The following is a 17480-nucleotide window of genomic DNA, read 5'->3' on the forward strand; positions in this document are numbered from 1 at the left end:
AGGCCAGAAGGGTGTGGCAAGAAATATTCAGAGTGATGAAAAGCAAGAACCTACAACCAAGATTACTCTATTCTGCAAAGCTGTCATTTAGAATCGATGGCCATATAAAGACTTTCCCAGACAAGAAAAAGTTAAAGGAGTTCATCACCACCAAACCGTTATTATATGAAATGATGAAGGGTCTTTTTGAAGAAAAAGATAAAATGTACGAACAAACAAAATGGCAATGAATACATATCTATTAACAATGGAATCTACAAACAAAATGAACAGGCAGAGCAGAAACATTCTCATAGATACAGAGAACATTTTGTTGGTTGCCAGATGGGAGGGGGGTTGGGGGAATGGGTGAAAAAGGTGAAGGGATTAAGAAGTACAAATTCACTGCTATACTGACAAACCTCAAAGGGAAAGGGGTTGTGGGGGGTGGGAAGAAATAAACCAAAGAACTTATATGCATAACCAATGGACACAGACAATAGTGTGGGAAAAGGCGGGAGGGGGGCGGGAGTGGGGAGAAGGGGGTCAATGGGGGAAAAATGTGGAACATCTGTAATACATTTTACATTCAACAATAAAGATTAAAAAAAAAAAAAAAACCCACATGATCAGCCCTGGCCAGTTTGACTCAGCTGTTGAGTGTTGGCCTGTGGAGCAGAGAGTCCCGGGTTTAGTTCCTGCTAGAGGCACGTACCACCAAAAAAAAAAAACACACACACACACAAAATATGATCATATTAATAGATGCTGAAAAAGCATTCTTCAAAATCCAGCACCCATTTCTGATAAAAATGCTTAGCAATGTGGGTATAGAAGGATCAATTATCGACACAACAAAGGCCATATATGAAAAACCTACAGCCAACATCATACTCAGTGGGCAAAAACTGAGCATTTCCCTTAAGAACAAGAGTAAGAAAGGGATGCCCATTTTAAACACTTTTATTTAACACAGTCTTAGCCCTAGCAATTAAACATGAAGAAAAAATACAAGGGATCCAAATTGGAAAGAAGGAAGTGAAACTGTCATTATTTATAGATGACATAATATTGTACATAGAAAACCCTAAAGACTCCATCAAAAATCTACTAGATGTAATAAAATGAATTTGGCAAAGTAGCAGGACACAAAATTAACATCAAGAAATCGATTGCAACCCTGGCCAGTTTGGCCCAGCAGTTGGAGTGTTGGCCTGTGGTCCAGAGACATAGAAAGGAGTACAATTCAGATTGACAAATCTCAGAGGAGGAGGGTGGAATGAGATAAACCAAAGAACTTCTATGCATGTATCCATAACCAATGGACATAGACAACAAAGCTGGGGGAGGTGGGGCAGGATCAGAGCAAAGTGTCTAGGGTGGAAAAAGGAAAGATATATGTAACCAAAATAAGTTAATTAATAAAAAAATAAAATTTAGGCTTTTCAGAAATATTAAAAAAATGAGAAAACAAAACACTATCCAGAAGAACATCTTCTCAATATATTTAATTTTTAAAAGATATGCATCCAGAATACATAAAGAAATCCTGTAACTCAATAATACAAAGACAACCCAATCTAATATATGAGCTTAAGACATTTTAAAAAGAAGATATATAAGTGTGCCTGGCAGGTGTGGCTCAGCAGATTGAGTGTCATCCCCTGGACTGAGAAGTCCAGGTTTGATTCTCCGTCAGGGTACATGCCCAGGTTTCTGGCTTGATTCCCAGTAGGTGGCGTGCAGGAGACAGCTGATGGATGTTTGTCTGTCACATTCATGTTTCTCTCTCTCTCCAAAAAAACCAATAAAAACATATTTAAAAAAGAAGATATAGGAGTAACGAAAGGGGAATATCAGTTTTCAGGAAAACGCAAATTAAAACCACAAGATAATCTTTCATATCCACTAGAATACCTTAAACCAATACAGACAACACCAACTTTTGGTGAGAATGTGAAGAGACTGGAACTATCGAGTTGGCAGTGAGTGCAAAATGGCAGAGAAAAGAATCTGTTATAACGTCTGCAAAGAGTAAAGATCTAGAACAAGCTTACTTATAACAAGCAATTTCAATACTCACTTGAGATGGAACCGTTCAATGATAGATTGAGAAAAGTGGAAATAAATGAGATTCTAAGATCAATCTGGTTAATGTAAACTAATAGGCAGAAGCTACTGTATACCTGATCATTTCAATTCATTAAAAAAATTACCTGTTTATATTCGTTAATACAACTTTGGCAGCAGAATCTCATCTGTTGGCCATTAATCACTAGGAAACTGTTCCCAGAACCTTTGCTAGGCAGGTACTCTCCACACTGTTCACAACAATTCATTATCAGACCATTAGCCATCCTGTACTTGTTAAAGCAGAGGTTACTGCACAGTTTATGTGTCACATTATTAACGCTGACTTCATGGCGAATCTAAAAGAAAAATGAGAAGTTACTAAATAAACAAGCCAGATTAACACAGTAAGTAAGGAGGTAACTAGTGTCTTCAACAGAAACAAAGAAACTATAGTAACTTCTCAGTGGAAAACATATTCAGGGAAAAGACTAAAAAGACCATTTCATTATTCTTTCATTTTTATCTATGATTTCTTTGTAAAGCTATTCTTTGATGTTATAAAAAATAAATAAAAGATTCATAGAACAAAAAGCAATAAGTAATAACTTCCCCAGAAACACTTAAGCATTCCAGAAAATAAAATTATTTAGAAGATTTTGGTAACACCTGCTTTAAAAAAATAGATTGAGAATTCTCAGTCTTCTAAGCTTCACTGTCCTCGAACACTTGTGGGAGAGACTAAGGAAACCAGTATTCCATATTGGGATGGTTTATGTACACACAAGACTAAGTGGTTCTTGCTCTGCTCGGCAACGTGGTAAGTGAGATAAAATTGTGTCCTGGATTTGCACGGCTCTGGGCCAACCAACACCAAATTCAGTTACCAAAGACTATGTTAGGTTAGGACTGCCTACATGCATGCTTCTTCTTTCAGCAACCAGAAGGATAGCAATACCACTTAAGAAATGTGAAGTTGCCCTGGCCGGTCTGGCTCAGCAGTTAAGAGCGTTGACCTGTGAACCAGAGAGTCCCGGGTTCAGTTCCTGCTAAGTGCACGTACCTCAGTTGCAGTTTAAACTCGGCCCTGATTGGGGTCATGTGGGTGGCAGCCAGTTGATGTGTCTCTCTCATATTGATGTTTCTCTCTCTCTCTCTTCCTTTCTCAACTTCCCACTCTATCTATACCAAAAAAAAAAAAGAGAGAGAGAAAATGTCCTTGGGTGAGGATTTAAAAAAAAAAGAAATGTGAAGTTCTCAACATACTTACAGTTGACATGTTTTATGTATTCTTACACCGACTGGTTGCTTCCTTTGTGTCCTGAACCTACATTTTTTTTTTTTTTTTGGTAGGGGCCCCTAGCCGCTAGGGCCTAGCAGGAACCAAACCCAGGAGACTCTCTGGTCCATAGGCCAACACTCCAACTGCTGAGCCAAATCAGCCAGGGCATGAACCTACATTTTTATTTACTGTGGCTAGTAAGAATAAAATCAATCATACAACTATTGCTCTGTGGATGAGTACATCACATTCCATAGAAACATATGTGTATTTTTCATACTATGCAAATAGGACATTTTAAGATAATTCTGACATATCCTTATTCCTTCCTTTAACTTCTTTGTGTAGATTCAAAAAATATGCATTATGTAGATGATAGAGCACAGAACAACACTTGAGTTAAAGTTATCCTAGATAACAATTTAAATAAGACAAAAATGCAGACCTCTGTTAGTTTACTACAGATTGTACATCTTGATTTATTTGAAATTTTTTTTGTGAGACTCTGGTTGTCTTCATAGGGAGAAGCACAGTATGTACCACGGAATTCCTGGAAGGGCTGGCTCGACTGCACTTGAGGAACAATAGTAGCCCTTTTTGTAGGTGCATCTCTGAAATACATGGATAAACACAATTTAAGAACACTGAATTTTATTTTGAAATATATGAAAAATGGACAGTTTTCATTTTTCTCATAATTTAATACTAGTAATCAATTATAATTTTTCTATATAGCAGAATCTACTTTTTGGTTTTATCATCAAGAGTTCCTGAATAAAACAGGAAGAGAGGATTTGGAAGTAAAAATATTTTGCCTCACAAGAACCTTGTCACAGGTTCTGATGACTTTTAGGAACAATCAAAAAGGGTGGTAGTGCCCTAATTGGTGTGGCTAACTGGTTAGAGTTCGTCCATGCACTGAAGGGTCTTGGATTCGATTCCCAATCAAGGGTATGAACCTGGCTTGCAGGTCTGATCCCAGGCCCTGATTGGGGCATATGCAGGAGACAACCAATTGATGTGTCTTTCTCACATGGATGTCTCTCTCTCTCTCTCCCCCACTCCACCTTTCCACTCATTCTAAAAAGCAATGGAAAAAATATCCTCGGATGAGGATTAACAAACAAACAAAAAAAGGTGGTAGCAAACCCTGTCTGAATGACCCAGTTGGTTGGAGCATTGTCCTGTATACCAAAAAGGTTGCGAGTTTAATCCCCAGTCAGGCAGCCTACTAGAGGCAATCGATGAATATTTCTCTTTCTCTCTTCTGTCCTCTTTCTCTAAATCAGTACAAACATACCCCAGGGTGAGGATTAAAAAAATAAAGGGGGGGGGGGGGTAGGGGGTAGCAACTTGGTAGAACTGAGGTAGAAGATGGGGGAGGATTGAGGCAAAGTCAGTGGCAGGGAGAGGGTGAGGATATTTCCATACCTATTCTCTACTTTCCTGCCAAGAGTAAGGACAATACAAATGAGCCTACATCTCTGACAAACTCTAAGATAAGTGAAGCTCAATAAACTTGAAGACACCTCTGCAACAATAATACCCATGAATTTATACAGCTCTCCAATCACATTCAGAACACACAGTTACACTGTTAGTATCGACCATATAGAGCCATGTTAGAAAGTACAGCTTACTTTTTCCACGTTATATTGCGTTTCTTTGGAGTACGCTTGTGAGAGAAGGAGGAAAGGCAGGTGGTAGAACAAAAGAGATGAGCTGATCCCTTTCGTTGATAAGCTGTCTGTCCTTTCTGTAAAGGTTTTTTGCAGTGTGCACAAGTGATTTTAACTGGTTTAGTAAGTTGCTGTTGGGCTGAAGGCTGGCAAATCTGTTTAGGAAGTGAGGCCACTGGTGATAAAGAATCCACCCCTGGCTGTTTCTGATTACGTGGAAATGATGCTGACTGGGAGATCCAAGAATCTTTAAAAAAAACAACAACAAAAAAACAAACACACACACAAGAAAAGTCATGGAACAATTCAAAATTCACATCAGAAAGTTATTTAAAATTTTCATTTTGTACAAGTCTAAGAGAATAGTGAGGCAGCCCTATAAGCAAGTGGTTAAGGCCAGACAGCCTTGTTACACAATCCCAGCGGAACTATCTACTTTGTATTCTAAGTGAATGATACTCTATTGTGCCAATGATGCAAACAGTGGCCCTGGAATTGTGCAATGCAGTAGCCATCATCTTTTAAGTCAGATTCCCCAGATTCAAGAGATATGTTGTGAGCTTACTAGATTGTGCAAACATATTAAAGTGTTTCCTAGTTTTCTCAACTACAAACTAGCATTAATACCTAACTCATGAAAGTATAACAGTAAATCCTTATTTTTGGTACCAGGACACATGCAAAAAATATTGGACACTTTTCCTTCTTTTCTTTTCTTTTCTTTTTTTTTTTTATCCTCACCCAAGGACATTTTTCCATTTTTTGTTCAGATAGAGTGGGAGGGAGAGAGAGAGAAACAGCGACGTGAAAGGGACACATCGAGTGGTTGCCACCTGCACAACCCAACTAGGGCTGGGGACAAACTGCAACCGAGGTACGTGCCTTTCACAGGAACCGAACCCGGGTCTCTCTGGACCACAGGCTGATACTCTAACCACTGAACCAAACTAGCCAGGACCCACTTTTCCTTCTTTAAGAACAAAATATCAATATATTATAAAATAAGGCAAATAAATATGTAAATACAAAGATAACTACAGAGTGTGTTATATAATATCCATTTTCTTTTCTTTTTTTTAATAATACTTTTATTTATCCTCACCTGAGGACATTTTCCCACTTTTTGTTCAGATAGAGTGGGAGAAAGAGAGAGAAAGAAAGAAAAACATCGACGTGAAAGGGACACATCGAGTGGCTGCCTCCCGCATGACCCAACCAGGACTGGAAACAAACCGCAACCGAGGTACATGCCCTTAGCGGGAACCGAACCTGGGACTCTCTAGATCGCAGGCCAACACTCTAACCACTGAGCCAAAGTGGTCAGGGCAATTTTTTTCTTTTTTTTGCATTTATCTTCAGATAGAGTGGGAGAGAGAGAGGGAGGAAGAGAGAGAGGGAGGAAGAGAGAGAGAGGGAAGAAGAGAGAGAGAAACATCAATGTGAGAGAGACACATCGAGTGGCAGCCTCCTACACGACCTCAACCAGGGCTGAGGACGAATTGCAACCGAGGTACGTGCCCTTAGTGGAAACCGAACCCGGGTCTCTCTGGTCCGCAGGCCGACGCTCCAACCGCTGAGCCAAACTGGCCAGGGTGATATCCATTTTCATAACTGCTTCCCCCCTAACATTGTATTATGAAAAACTGAAAGCATATAGAGAAGTTGAAAGTATTTTACAGTGAACTTCCATATGCCTACCAAATAGATTCTACAGTATCTTAAAATTTTTTTAATTAATATTTTGCAGCAACATTGGTTAATAACATTACATATATTTCAGCCATATAATTTTATCATACGCCTATATACTGTATTGGGTGCTCACCACCCAAAGTCTAGTCTCTTTCCACCACCATATATTTGACCCCCTTCACGCTCTTTGTCCTCCCTCAACACTACTTCACTATTTTTGCTTTAACACATCTTTTCATCTATACCTCCCTCTAAATATTTTATGTATTTCAAGTAATATGCAGACATCAATACATTTCCCTCTAAAATACTATGGAATACATGAAATTTAGACATAACATGTTTTTAAAAAATGTTTTTATTGATTCCTTATAGAGAGAGGAGGGGAGAAAGATAGAAACATCGATGTGAGAGAGCAACATCAATCAGCTGCCTCCTGCATGTCCCCCATGGAAACCGAGCCCAAAAGCTGGGCATGTGCCCTGACAGGGAATGGAACCGGGACCTCTCAGTCCATGGGACGATGCTTAATCCACTGAGCCACTCCTGCCGGGCTAGACATAACACTTTAATATCATTTAAAAAATATCTTCAACCAAGGACATGCTTAGAAAAGAAGGGAGAGAAAGACAGAGAAATGTCAGTTTTTGCTTTTGTACGTGTCTTGGCCAGGGATTGAACACATAACCCAGGTATGTGCCCTGACTGGGAATCAAACTGGCAACTTTTCAGTGCACAGGATTACGCTCAACCGACAGCCTCTCTGGCTAACCTAGATGTAATGTTTTGGTTTGTTTTAATTAAGATTTAAAAATTGAGTTTTAGAGAGAAGAAAGGAGAGGGAGAGAGAAATACCGATGTGAGAGTGAAGCATGGATCAACTGCCTCCTACATGCCCCCTACCAGGGATTGAGCCTGAAACCTGGGCATGTGCCCTGACCAGGAATCAAACTGACAACCTTTCCATGTACAGGATGCCTTGGAATAACACTGGCCAGGGCTAGATATAATGTTTTATTTTATTTATTTATTTATTAATCCTTACCCAAGGCTATTTTTCCACTTTTATATATTTTAAAAATAGAGTGTGTGTGTGGGGGGGAAACAACAATGTGAGAGGGAAACATTAATTGGTTGCCTCCCAAATGACCCCAATTATTTTTTATTTATTTTTTTGTTTTGTTTTTTTGTTTTTATCCTCACCCGAGGACATTTTTCCACTTTTTGTTCAGGTAGAGTGGGAGGGAGAGAGAGGAACAGAGAGAGAGAGAGAAACATCGATGTGAAAGGAACACATCGAGTGGCTGCCACCCGCACAACCGACCAGGGCCAGGGGCAAACTGCAACCGAGGTACATGCCCTTAGCGGAAACCGAACCCGGGTCTCTCAGGACCGCAGGCGGACGCTCTAACTGCTGAGCCAAACAGGCAGGGCTGACCCCAATTATTGAACCTGCAACCCAGGTACGTGCCCTTGATTGGGAATCAAACCTGTAACCCTTTGGATCTCGGGCTGACACTCTAACCCCTGAGCCAAAATGGCCAGGGCTAAATGTAACTTTTTCTTTTTTCTTAATTGATTTTTAGAGAAAGAGGAAAGGAGAGGGAAAGAGAGACAGAAACATAGATGAGAGAGAACACTGATTGGCTGCCCCATGCATGCCTCCCACTGGGAATTGAGCCCACAACCTAGGCATATGCCCTGATCGGGAATCGAACCAGTGACCTCCTGGTGCATGGATCAATGCTCAACCACTAAGTCACACCAGCCGGGTCTAAATGTAACATTTTAAAGTAAGGTTTTCCACAATTACTTCCCAGCCTTCTAAAATATTATTTCATAGGCATTAATTAATATAGGTGGTGGAAAGACTTCACACATGGTCCACCCCACCCCAATCAAATATTACTGTTGCTTCAAAATGGTACAATGTGATGTGCAGGTAATAGTGTTTCTCAAACTTTAACATGCATGAGATCACTTGGGAATCGTATTTAAACAGAGATTCTAAATCAGTAGATCCTGGGAGGGGCCTGAGATTCTGCATTTCTTGTATGACAGTGAAGCTTTGAGAAATGAGGTTCTCTTCAAAAAGAGCTTTTGGCCCTGGCCGGTTTGGCTCAGCGGTTAGAGCGTCAGCCTGCAGTCCTGAGAGACCCGGGTTCGGTTCCCGCTAAGGGCATGTACCTCGGTTGCAGTTTGTCCCCGGCCCTGGTGGGTCGTGCGGGTGGCAGCCACTCGGTGTGTTCCTTTCACATCGATGTTTCTCTCTCTCTCTCTCTGTTCCTCTCTCTCCCTCCCACTCTACCTGAACGAAAAATGGAAAAATGTCCTCGGGTGAGGATAAAAAAAAAGAGCTTTTGTCATAAGCATGAGGCCTATGGCCCTCTCCACCTATCACAGCTCATCATAGGCCTCTTACAATACTACCAACACTAATAATTCTATTTTAATTTCTAAATTACCAATCACTGCTTCTAATTTTATTTATTCTATTTCCAGATACCTTCTATCTTACAGGCAAAACCAAAATAGAACAAGTAACAAAGGAATTCTTTAATTCCACAGGTTGACATGCCGGTTAATATAAAGTATATGCCAAATTAGTTTTTTTTTTTTTTTATCAAGAACCCAGAAAGGAAGTTTGTTTACTGCTCAAGTTTCCCACTTCTAAGCCTTTCCTTTAGGAAGCAAAATGATTCTGAATCACTCCAAATAAAACAGAAATTACATATTCGTCTATAAAATAAACATGATTGCCCTGGCCAGGAAGCTCAGTTGGTTAGAGCACCATCACAATAGGCCAAGGTTGCAAGTTCAATCTCCAGTCAGGGCACATACAAGAAGCAAACCAATGAACGGAAAATACATATTTTTTTGCCAAAGTAAGTAAACAAGAAATTGATGTTTCTCTCTCTCAAATCAGTAAATAAAAAAAGAAACATAGGTTGCATCCTGGAATTAAATTTCTAGATAACAAACTAGATTTAATAAAGACAGTGAACCATTACATTATTTGTTATTACCATTAATATGGGAGAAGAATCCAGAACACAAAAACATTGGGATTTTGAATTTTAGGGACTTATCCATACTTAAAAGGGGCATATTTATCTATATTTATGGAAAGTAACACATCAACTATATTGCTTTTCAAGACAATTAGGTCCTGAAATTATTTTCACTTTAGCTTTGGAAGCAAATATTTCCTTTGTTTACAAGGCAATATTTAATTCCTTTTAAATTCAAATTTCTTTTATTTTTTTATCCTCACCCGAGGACATTTTTGCATTGATCTTCCCATAGGGCGATAGAGCGAGGGGGAGAGAGGGAAGAAGAGAGAGAGAAACATCGACGTGAAGGGACACATCGAGTGGTTGCCACCCACACGACCAACCAGGGCCGGGGACAAACTGCAACAGAAGTACGTGCCCTTAGCGGGAACCGAACCCGGGTCTCTCCGGACCGCAGGCCGATGCTCTAACCGCTGAGCCAAACCGGCCAGGGCCAATTTGTATTTCTTAATCCCTTCACCTTTTTCACCCATTCCCCCCAAACCCCTCCCATGTGGCACGCAACATAATGTTCTCATTTTGTTTGTAGATTTAATTGTTGATAGCTATGTATTCATTGCCATCTTGTTTGTTCATAATTTTTATCTTTTTCTTCAAGAAGACCTTTCAACATTTCATATAATAATGGTTTGGTGGTGATGAACTCCCTTAGCTTTTTCTTGTATTGGAAACTCTTTATATGGAAATCGATTCTAAATGACAGCTTTGCAGAATAGAGTAATCTTGACTGTAGATTCTTCCTTTTCATCACTCTATTTCTTCCCTTCTGGCCTGCAAAGTTTCTTTTACATATATATATATATATTTATTTTTTTATTTTATTTTTGTTACAGATGTTTGTCCTTTTTTACCCCATTGACACCCTCCTCCCCATCCCCCCACACCCTGTCCCTGGCTTTGTTGTCTCAAAGGATAAGAGATCTTTCTTTCTTACAGCTGCATAGTACTCCATTGTGTATATGTACCACCACTTTTTTATCTATTCATCTACTGATGGACACTTGGGCTGTTTCCAGATCTTAGCTATTGTAAATAGTGCTGCTATGAACATGGGGGTACATATATTCTTTCTGATCAGTGTTTAAGGCTTCTTAGGGTATATTCGTAGAAGTGAGATCACTGGGTCAAATGGAAGTTCAATTTTTAATTTTTTGAGGTAACACCATATTGTTTTCCATAGTGGCTGCACCAGTCTGTATTCCAACCAGCAGTGTACTAGAGTCCCCTTTTCTCCACATCCTCGCCAACACTTGCTTGATGATTTGTTGATGGCGGCCATTCTGACAGGTGTGAGGCGATACCTCATTGCTGTTTTAATTTGCATCTCTCTGATGACTAGTGATGTTCAGCATTTCTTCATGTCTCCTGGCCATTTGTATGTCCTGTTTGGAGAGGTGTCTATTCAGCTCCTCTGCCCATTTTTTAACTGGGTTCTTTGTCTTCATTTTGTTGAGTTGTATGAGCACTCTATATATTTTGGAAATTGACCCCTTATCTGATATATCATTGGCAATGATGCTCTCCCACAAAGTGGGTTGCCTTTCCATTCTGATGGTTGTTTCTTTTGCTATGCAGCTTTTTAGTTTGATGTAGTCCCACTGGCCTGCAAAGTTTCTTTTGAGAAATCAGCTGACAGTCTTATGAGAACTCCCTTATAGGTAATTAACTGCTTTTCTCTTGCTGCTTTTACGAATCTCTAGGTCTTGAACCTTTTGCATTTTGATGATGAGGTGTTTTGGTGTGGCCCTCTCGGGGTTCATCCTGTTTGGGACTCTCTGTGCTTCCTGGACTTGTATGTCTGTTTCCTTCACGAAATTAGGAAAGTTTTCTGGCACTGTTGTTTCAAATAGGTTTTCGATTTCTTGTTCTCTCTCTTCTCCTTCTGGCACCTCCAAGATGCGAATGTTGGCAACTTGAAGTTGTCCCAGAGGCTCCCTACACTATCCTCATTTTTTTGGATTCTTTTTTATTTTTTGCTGAACTCACTAAGTTCGCTGAGGTTCTCACTAAGTTCATTGATCATCCTTATAAGCAGTGTTTTGAACTCAGCATGTTAGGTTGCTTATCTCCATTTCGCTTAGTTCTTTTCTTGGGGTTTTGTTCTGTTCTTTCATTTAGGGCCTGTTTCTTTGCCTTCTCATTTTGGCTGCCTTCCTGTGTTTGTTTCTATGTATTACTTAACGAGAGGTATGGAGCTAGCTGAGACCACATGCTGCTTGTTTGAAAGAATTTAGGAAAACTTGAAGCAGGATTCAAGAAGGCCAATCCTATGGTTAAGCAAGTGGCACCAGCTTGGGTGGGCCTGAAAATTGGGTGGGGTAGGGCCTCAGGGAATCACCAGGGCGGGGCTACCAGTGTGAGCCAGGTTTCTGGAGTCCCAGATATGGCAGCTGTCTGCTGCCCCAGGGAAGGGCTCACCAAAGGAACAAAGGCCTCTGACAGCACCTTTGTCCTGGAGAAAGCCCCCTCTCCAGCCCTCACTCTAATGCCACAGCTCAGTTCTTCCCTGTATGTCTCTGGTGCCCCTCGAGCCGCCTCCCCTCCGAGCTTAGAGGGAGAGAGTCTGATAAGTCCGTGCGCGGGCCCTTTAAGAGGAGCTGCCTGGTGCTCCAGCCACCTCAGCCTCCCTGAGCCTCAGTTCCCGCTGGTTATTCCAGCCAGAAGTCATGGGGACTTTTCTTCCTGGCAATGGAACCTTGAGCTGGGTGCCTGGTGTGGGATGGGGACCTCCTCAGTCCTCAGGAAGGACCTTCCCAGCCGAGGTATCCCCCTAATTTTTATCTGCCACATGTGGGTGTGGGACCAGCCCATCGCGCCTCCGCTCCTCCTACCAGTCTAGATGTGGCTGCTTCTTTAATTCCGTAGTTGTAGGACTTCCATTCAGCTTGATTTCTGGAGGTTCTGAATGATGGTTGTTCTGTAGTTTCGTTGTAACTCTGATGTGGTTGTGGGAGGACGTGATACCGTGTTTACCTATGCCGCCATCTTGACCCGAAGTCCCCAAGTTTCTTAATTTATCAAGTTTTTATTTCATTTTTTATGTTAATGTGTCCGGGTTAAACCTAAAGAACTCTCAAATTCTTCCATGCCCTATCCCCTGAATACATTTTTTTTTAATCCTCACTCGAGAACATTTTTCCATTTTTTGTTCAGACAGAGTGGGAGGGAGAGAGAGGACAAGAGAGAGAGAGAAACATCAATGTGAAAGAGACACATCAAGTGGCTGCCACCCGCACGACCAACCAGGGCTGGGGACAAACCGCAACCAAGGTATGTGCCCTTTGCGGGAACCGAACCCGGGTTGACGCTCTAACTGCCGAGCCAAGCCAGCCAGGGCTGAATACATTTTCTTTTCTATAATCCTCAGAGAGGATATATTTCCATTGGTTTTTATTTATTTTTAATATGTTTTTATTGATTTTTTAGAGAGAGAGGAAAGGATAGAAACATCATTATGAGAGAGAAACATTGATCAGCTACCTCCTGCACGCCCCACAGTGGGGATCTAGCTGCAACTCGGGTGTGTGCCCTGACGGGGAATTGAAACAGGACCGTTCAGTCCATGGGACAGTGCCCAATCCACTGAGCCACATTTAGATAGTGGTGAGAGAGGGAGAGAGAGAAACATTGATGTGAGACACATTAATTGGTTGTCTCCCACATGACCCTGACCAGGGCCGGGGATCAAACCCACAACCCAGGCATGAGCCCTTGGCTGGGAATTGAACCAGAGATCCTTCAGTTTGAGAATAGCTGCTCTAAGCACTTAGCTAACCAGCCAGGGCCTGAATACATTTTAAGAGAAGAGGCCTGCCCTGGCTGGTCTGGCTCAGTGGGTAGAGTGTCGGCCCATGGACCAGAGAGTCCCAGGCTCAGTTCCCGCTAAGGGCACGTACCTCGGGTGCAGTTTGTCCCCAGACTGCTTGGGGTCGGTCGTATGGGTGGCTATGTCTCTCTCATATTGATGTTTCTCTCTCTCTTCCTCCCTCTCTCCCTCTCTCCCTCCTGCTCTATTTGAAGATAAATGCAAAAAAAAGGGAGAAGAGGCCTTGAATATTATTTAATCCAAATCCCTTATTACATGCAAAGAGAAGTATGACCCAAAAGTTAGGTGATTTACCCAAAAATACAGTGAGTACTAGATCCACTGTTTGACTTTTAGGTATTCTTCATTTCTTCCTGCATCTAAACTCCTCTGCCTAAACAACTTTTCTGTATTTCTTTAGTTTTAGGTCTGCTGATGGAAAGTTCTTTCAGTGTCTTGGTGGTTTTTTGTTTCAGTGGTTAAAGAATAACATGCACAGCCCTGGCCGGTTTGGCTCAACGGTAGAGCATCGGCCCATGGACCAATGAGTCACAGGTTCGATTCTAGCCAAGGGCACATACCTTAGTTGTGGTTCGTCCCCAGCCCTGGTCGGAGTCATGTGCGAGGCAATCATTCGATGTGTACCTCTCACGTCAATGTTTCTCTCTCTCTTCCTTTCTCTCCTTCTCTCCCTCCTACGCTATCTGAAGATAAATAGAAAAATATCCTCGGGTGAGGATTAAAAACTAATAATAATAAATAAATAATACAAAAGAATAAGATGTACACAGTTTGTAAATCCTAAGTAGAGTTCAATAACATTTTTTTCACAATGTCTATATACTTGTGTGACTACCACACTGATAACCATACAGAAAATGTCCAATAGCCCAGCAGCCCATCTATTTTCTCACTCAGTAACTTCCCTAATTTCCCATAAGTCATCCCTATTCTGACCTCAAAAACTATTTTTTTCTTATTTTGAACTTCACATACATGAAATCATATGATATGTACTCTTTTATGTCTAGTTACCGAAACTTAAGATCTTATCTCTAAGGTTCATTCAACAATTGCATGGAGTACATTCTTTGGAATATTCAAATTTGTGGCTAATACTACTGTTGATGGACATTTGCAATGCCTTAAAATTTTGACTTATTTCTGTACTTGTCATTTAATAGTTTCTTAGGTAAGCCTGGCTGGTATGGCTCAGTGGATTCAGCCATTGGCCCATAGACTGAGAGGTCTTAGCTCAATTCCTGGTCAGGGCACGTGACCAGATTGTGGGCTGGATCCCTAGTAGGAGGTGTGCAGGAGGCAACCGATGGCTGTGTTTCTCTCACATGGATGTTTCTATCTCTCTCTCCCTCCCCTCTCTCAAAAAAAATCAACAAAACTATATTTAAAAAAAAATAAAAAAATAGTTCCTTAGGTATTTATCGTACTTGAAAGTTTCTTCTTCATTTTAGAAATTTCTCAGTTATACTTCTGTCTCATTTCTTTCCTCCTTTTTCTGGGACATCAATTACATGTCCTTTCCATCAAGTGTCAGTCTTTTACAATCCTTTCTGTGTTTTCCACACTTTTGCTCTCTATGATTCAGTCTGGATAATATTATGATATAACTTATAGTTCACTCATGCTCTCTCTTCAGCTGGGCCCAATCATGAAATTAAAACATAGTTTCTTAAAATCTGTGCCTGATAATTAAATTATCTGGATCCCTTGTGAACTCACTTCTATTGTATGCCTTTTTGTTTTTTTAATTTAAAAAATGTTTCCATTGATCTCTGAGAGAGAGAGAAAGGGAGAAATAGAAACATCATGAGGAAGGAACGTTAATCAGCTGCCTATAGCACCCCACTGAGCCCACAACCTGTGCATGTGCCCTGATATGAACTGAACCAGGATCTCCCAGTCCATGGGACAATGCTCAATCCACGAGCCACACTGACCAGATAACTGCCTGCTATTCCTATATTTATATTCTGTCATATGGTCTTGTCTTCTCATATCTCTAATTGTTTCATCATTTTTATATGAAAAATTAAAAAAAAAGAAAAAAGAGGCTGTAGTTTATGTTAGCTAGCACCCCAATCTAAATGTTGGAGGTTATTACTATTTTTTTTAACCAGCATCCCTTTTTGTGTGCCCCTAGAAGTTTGCTGAAAGCTCCTTTTATTTTTTTATTTTACTTTTTTTAATCCTCACCTGAGGACATTTTTCCATTTTTTGTTCAGACGGAGTGGGAGGGAGAGAGAGGAAGAGAGACAGAGAGAAACATTGACGTGAAAGGGACACATCGAGTGGCTGCCTCCCACACGACCAACCAGGGCCGGGGACAAATCACAACCGAGGCACTCGCCCCTATCGGGAACCGAACCCGGGTCTCTCTGGACTACAGGCTGACACTCTAACCACCGAGCCAAACTGGCCAGGGCTGAAAACTCCTTTTAGATTTTCACCTGTCTCAGCAGCCTTTTTTGGAAATGAACATATACCCATTAGAGAAAAGTAGGCCTAAGTAACAGAGTACTTTTCTGCAAATCCTTCTCTCAGATCTTAAAACTGTAAACTTTTCAGTTTTTTAGTTCTATGATGCTTTCAATAGATATATCTTGTCTTTTATTTCCCCTAATTATTCTCTGCAGGAGAGAGAGGAATTACCTAGTCTATTACTGTCAGAAGAACTCCCTAAAATCAGTACCATGGTCAGAAATGTTTAGAATGCAAATACGACATAGATGCAAGAGCAATTTCTAAGGCTAGGTATTCTCTGTGTTGAGTTTTTTACTGTTGATATAATATGCAATGAGCAGAAAACTTGCACTGAAAAAGTCTTCCCTAAAGGTTAATGAGGGAAGGGAAGGATCCAAGATGGTGGTGGTGTAGGTGAAAGTGACACTCACCTCCTCCCAGGAATAAAACAGAATTACAATTATAGAATAATCGACCAGAATAACCAACTGAAGACAAACTGAACAGAAATCTTATAAACCAGGATTTACAGAAGAAGCCACATTGAGATGGGTACAAAGGGTGGAGATGCAAAAACGACTGTCCCACACCCATGTGAAGCAATAGAAAATCTGGAGGGTTATCTCAGCTGCAAAGGACCCCCCCTAAGGTGCAAGGAGTCTCAATCCCACTGCAGGTTTCCCAGGTCAGAGTACCAGTGCCAGGAAGAGGACCCTGCATAATAGTGGCTGAGAAAATCAGTGGGGATTCCTTCAGCCAGGGAGACAGGATTCTGCTAGAAACCCAGGCACCCTGTTAAAGGGTCAGTGTATAAAATCTTGTTCATGGGAACTCATCCTGGGCTCCAGGAGGACAGTGTCTCAGAGTGGAACAGAGTCATACAAGGAGAAACTGCGTTGTGTGGTCTCTGAGAGAAAGCTAGAGAATAGCTACCTACGTCCCTGTGCTGAGTCCCTCTCTCTCACTGTGCATACACATACACACACACACACACACACACACACACACAATCTTTCCTGGGTTGAGCACTCCCCTCCATGTCAATTCAGCCTGGAAAGATGCATGCACTAGCCTCACCCTCTTGACTCCATGAGGCCCTGCCCTGCCAAGCTGAACCTCTGAAGAGTAGACTTCCTTGGAAGGCTATGGAGGAGGTCATTCCACACCACCCCTGTATCCTCTCAACTGGTGCTACCATTCCCATGCAGAGTCCTTCCTAAACGCGGCCACATTTTAATCTGTTTTAGCTGATGAACTTTACTGGCCTCGCCCTAACAATTTCCTGAGACCTTGCCTCACCACAAAGATCTACAACCTCATTCTCAGTATCAGTGGAAGCCAGCCTTGGTATGCAGCTTGGCCCCTCCCACAAGCACCCAGGCCCAGCAGAGGCAGCCACAACCAGTGGATTGCTTTGT

The 17480-nt window shown here is 41.3% G+C and overlaps 1 protein-coding gene across 3 annotated transcripts in view; it reads right to left on the minus strand.

Annotated features, from left to right (window-relative positions):
* Positions 1–17480, minus strand: part of ZMYM5 (zinc finger MYM-type containing 5) — a 53749-nt gene that overhangs the window by 13126 nt on the left and 23143 nt on the right. For all 3 annotated transcript variants that reach the window (XM_036251108.1, XM_036251107.1, XM_036251109.1), the window contains 3 exons: positions 4972–5257; positions 3777–3942; positions 2196–2408 (listed from right to left, as the gene is read on the minus strand). In XM_036251108.1, coding sequence (XP_036107001.1) covers positions 2196–2408; positions 3777–3942; positions 4972–5257 — 665 coding nt within the window. The remainder of the gene's footprint in view (positions 1–2195; positions 2409–3776; positions 3943–4971; positions 5258–17480) is intronic.

Source organism: Molossus molossus, unplaced genomic scaffold (assembly GCF_014108415.1).
Source record: "Molossus molossus isolate mMolMol1 unplaced genomic scaffold, mMolMol1.p scaffold_m16_p_10, whole genome shotgun sequence".
NCBI lineage: Eukaryota > Metazoa > Chordata > Mammalia > Chiroptera > Molossidae > Molossus > Molossus molossus.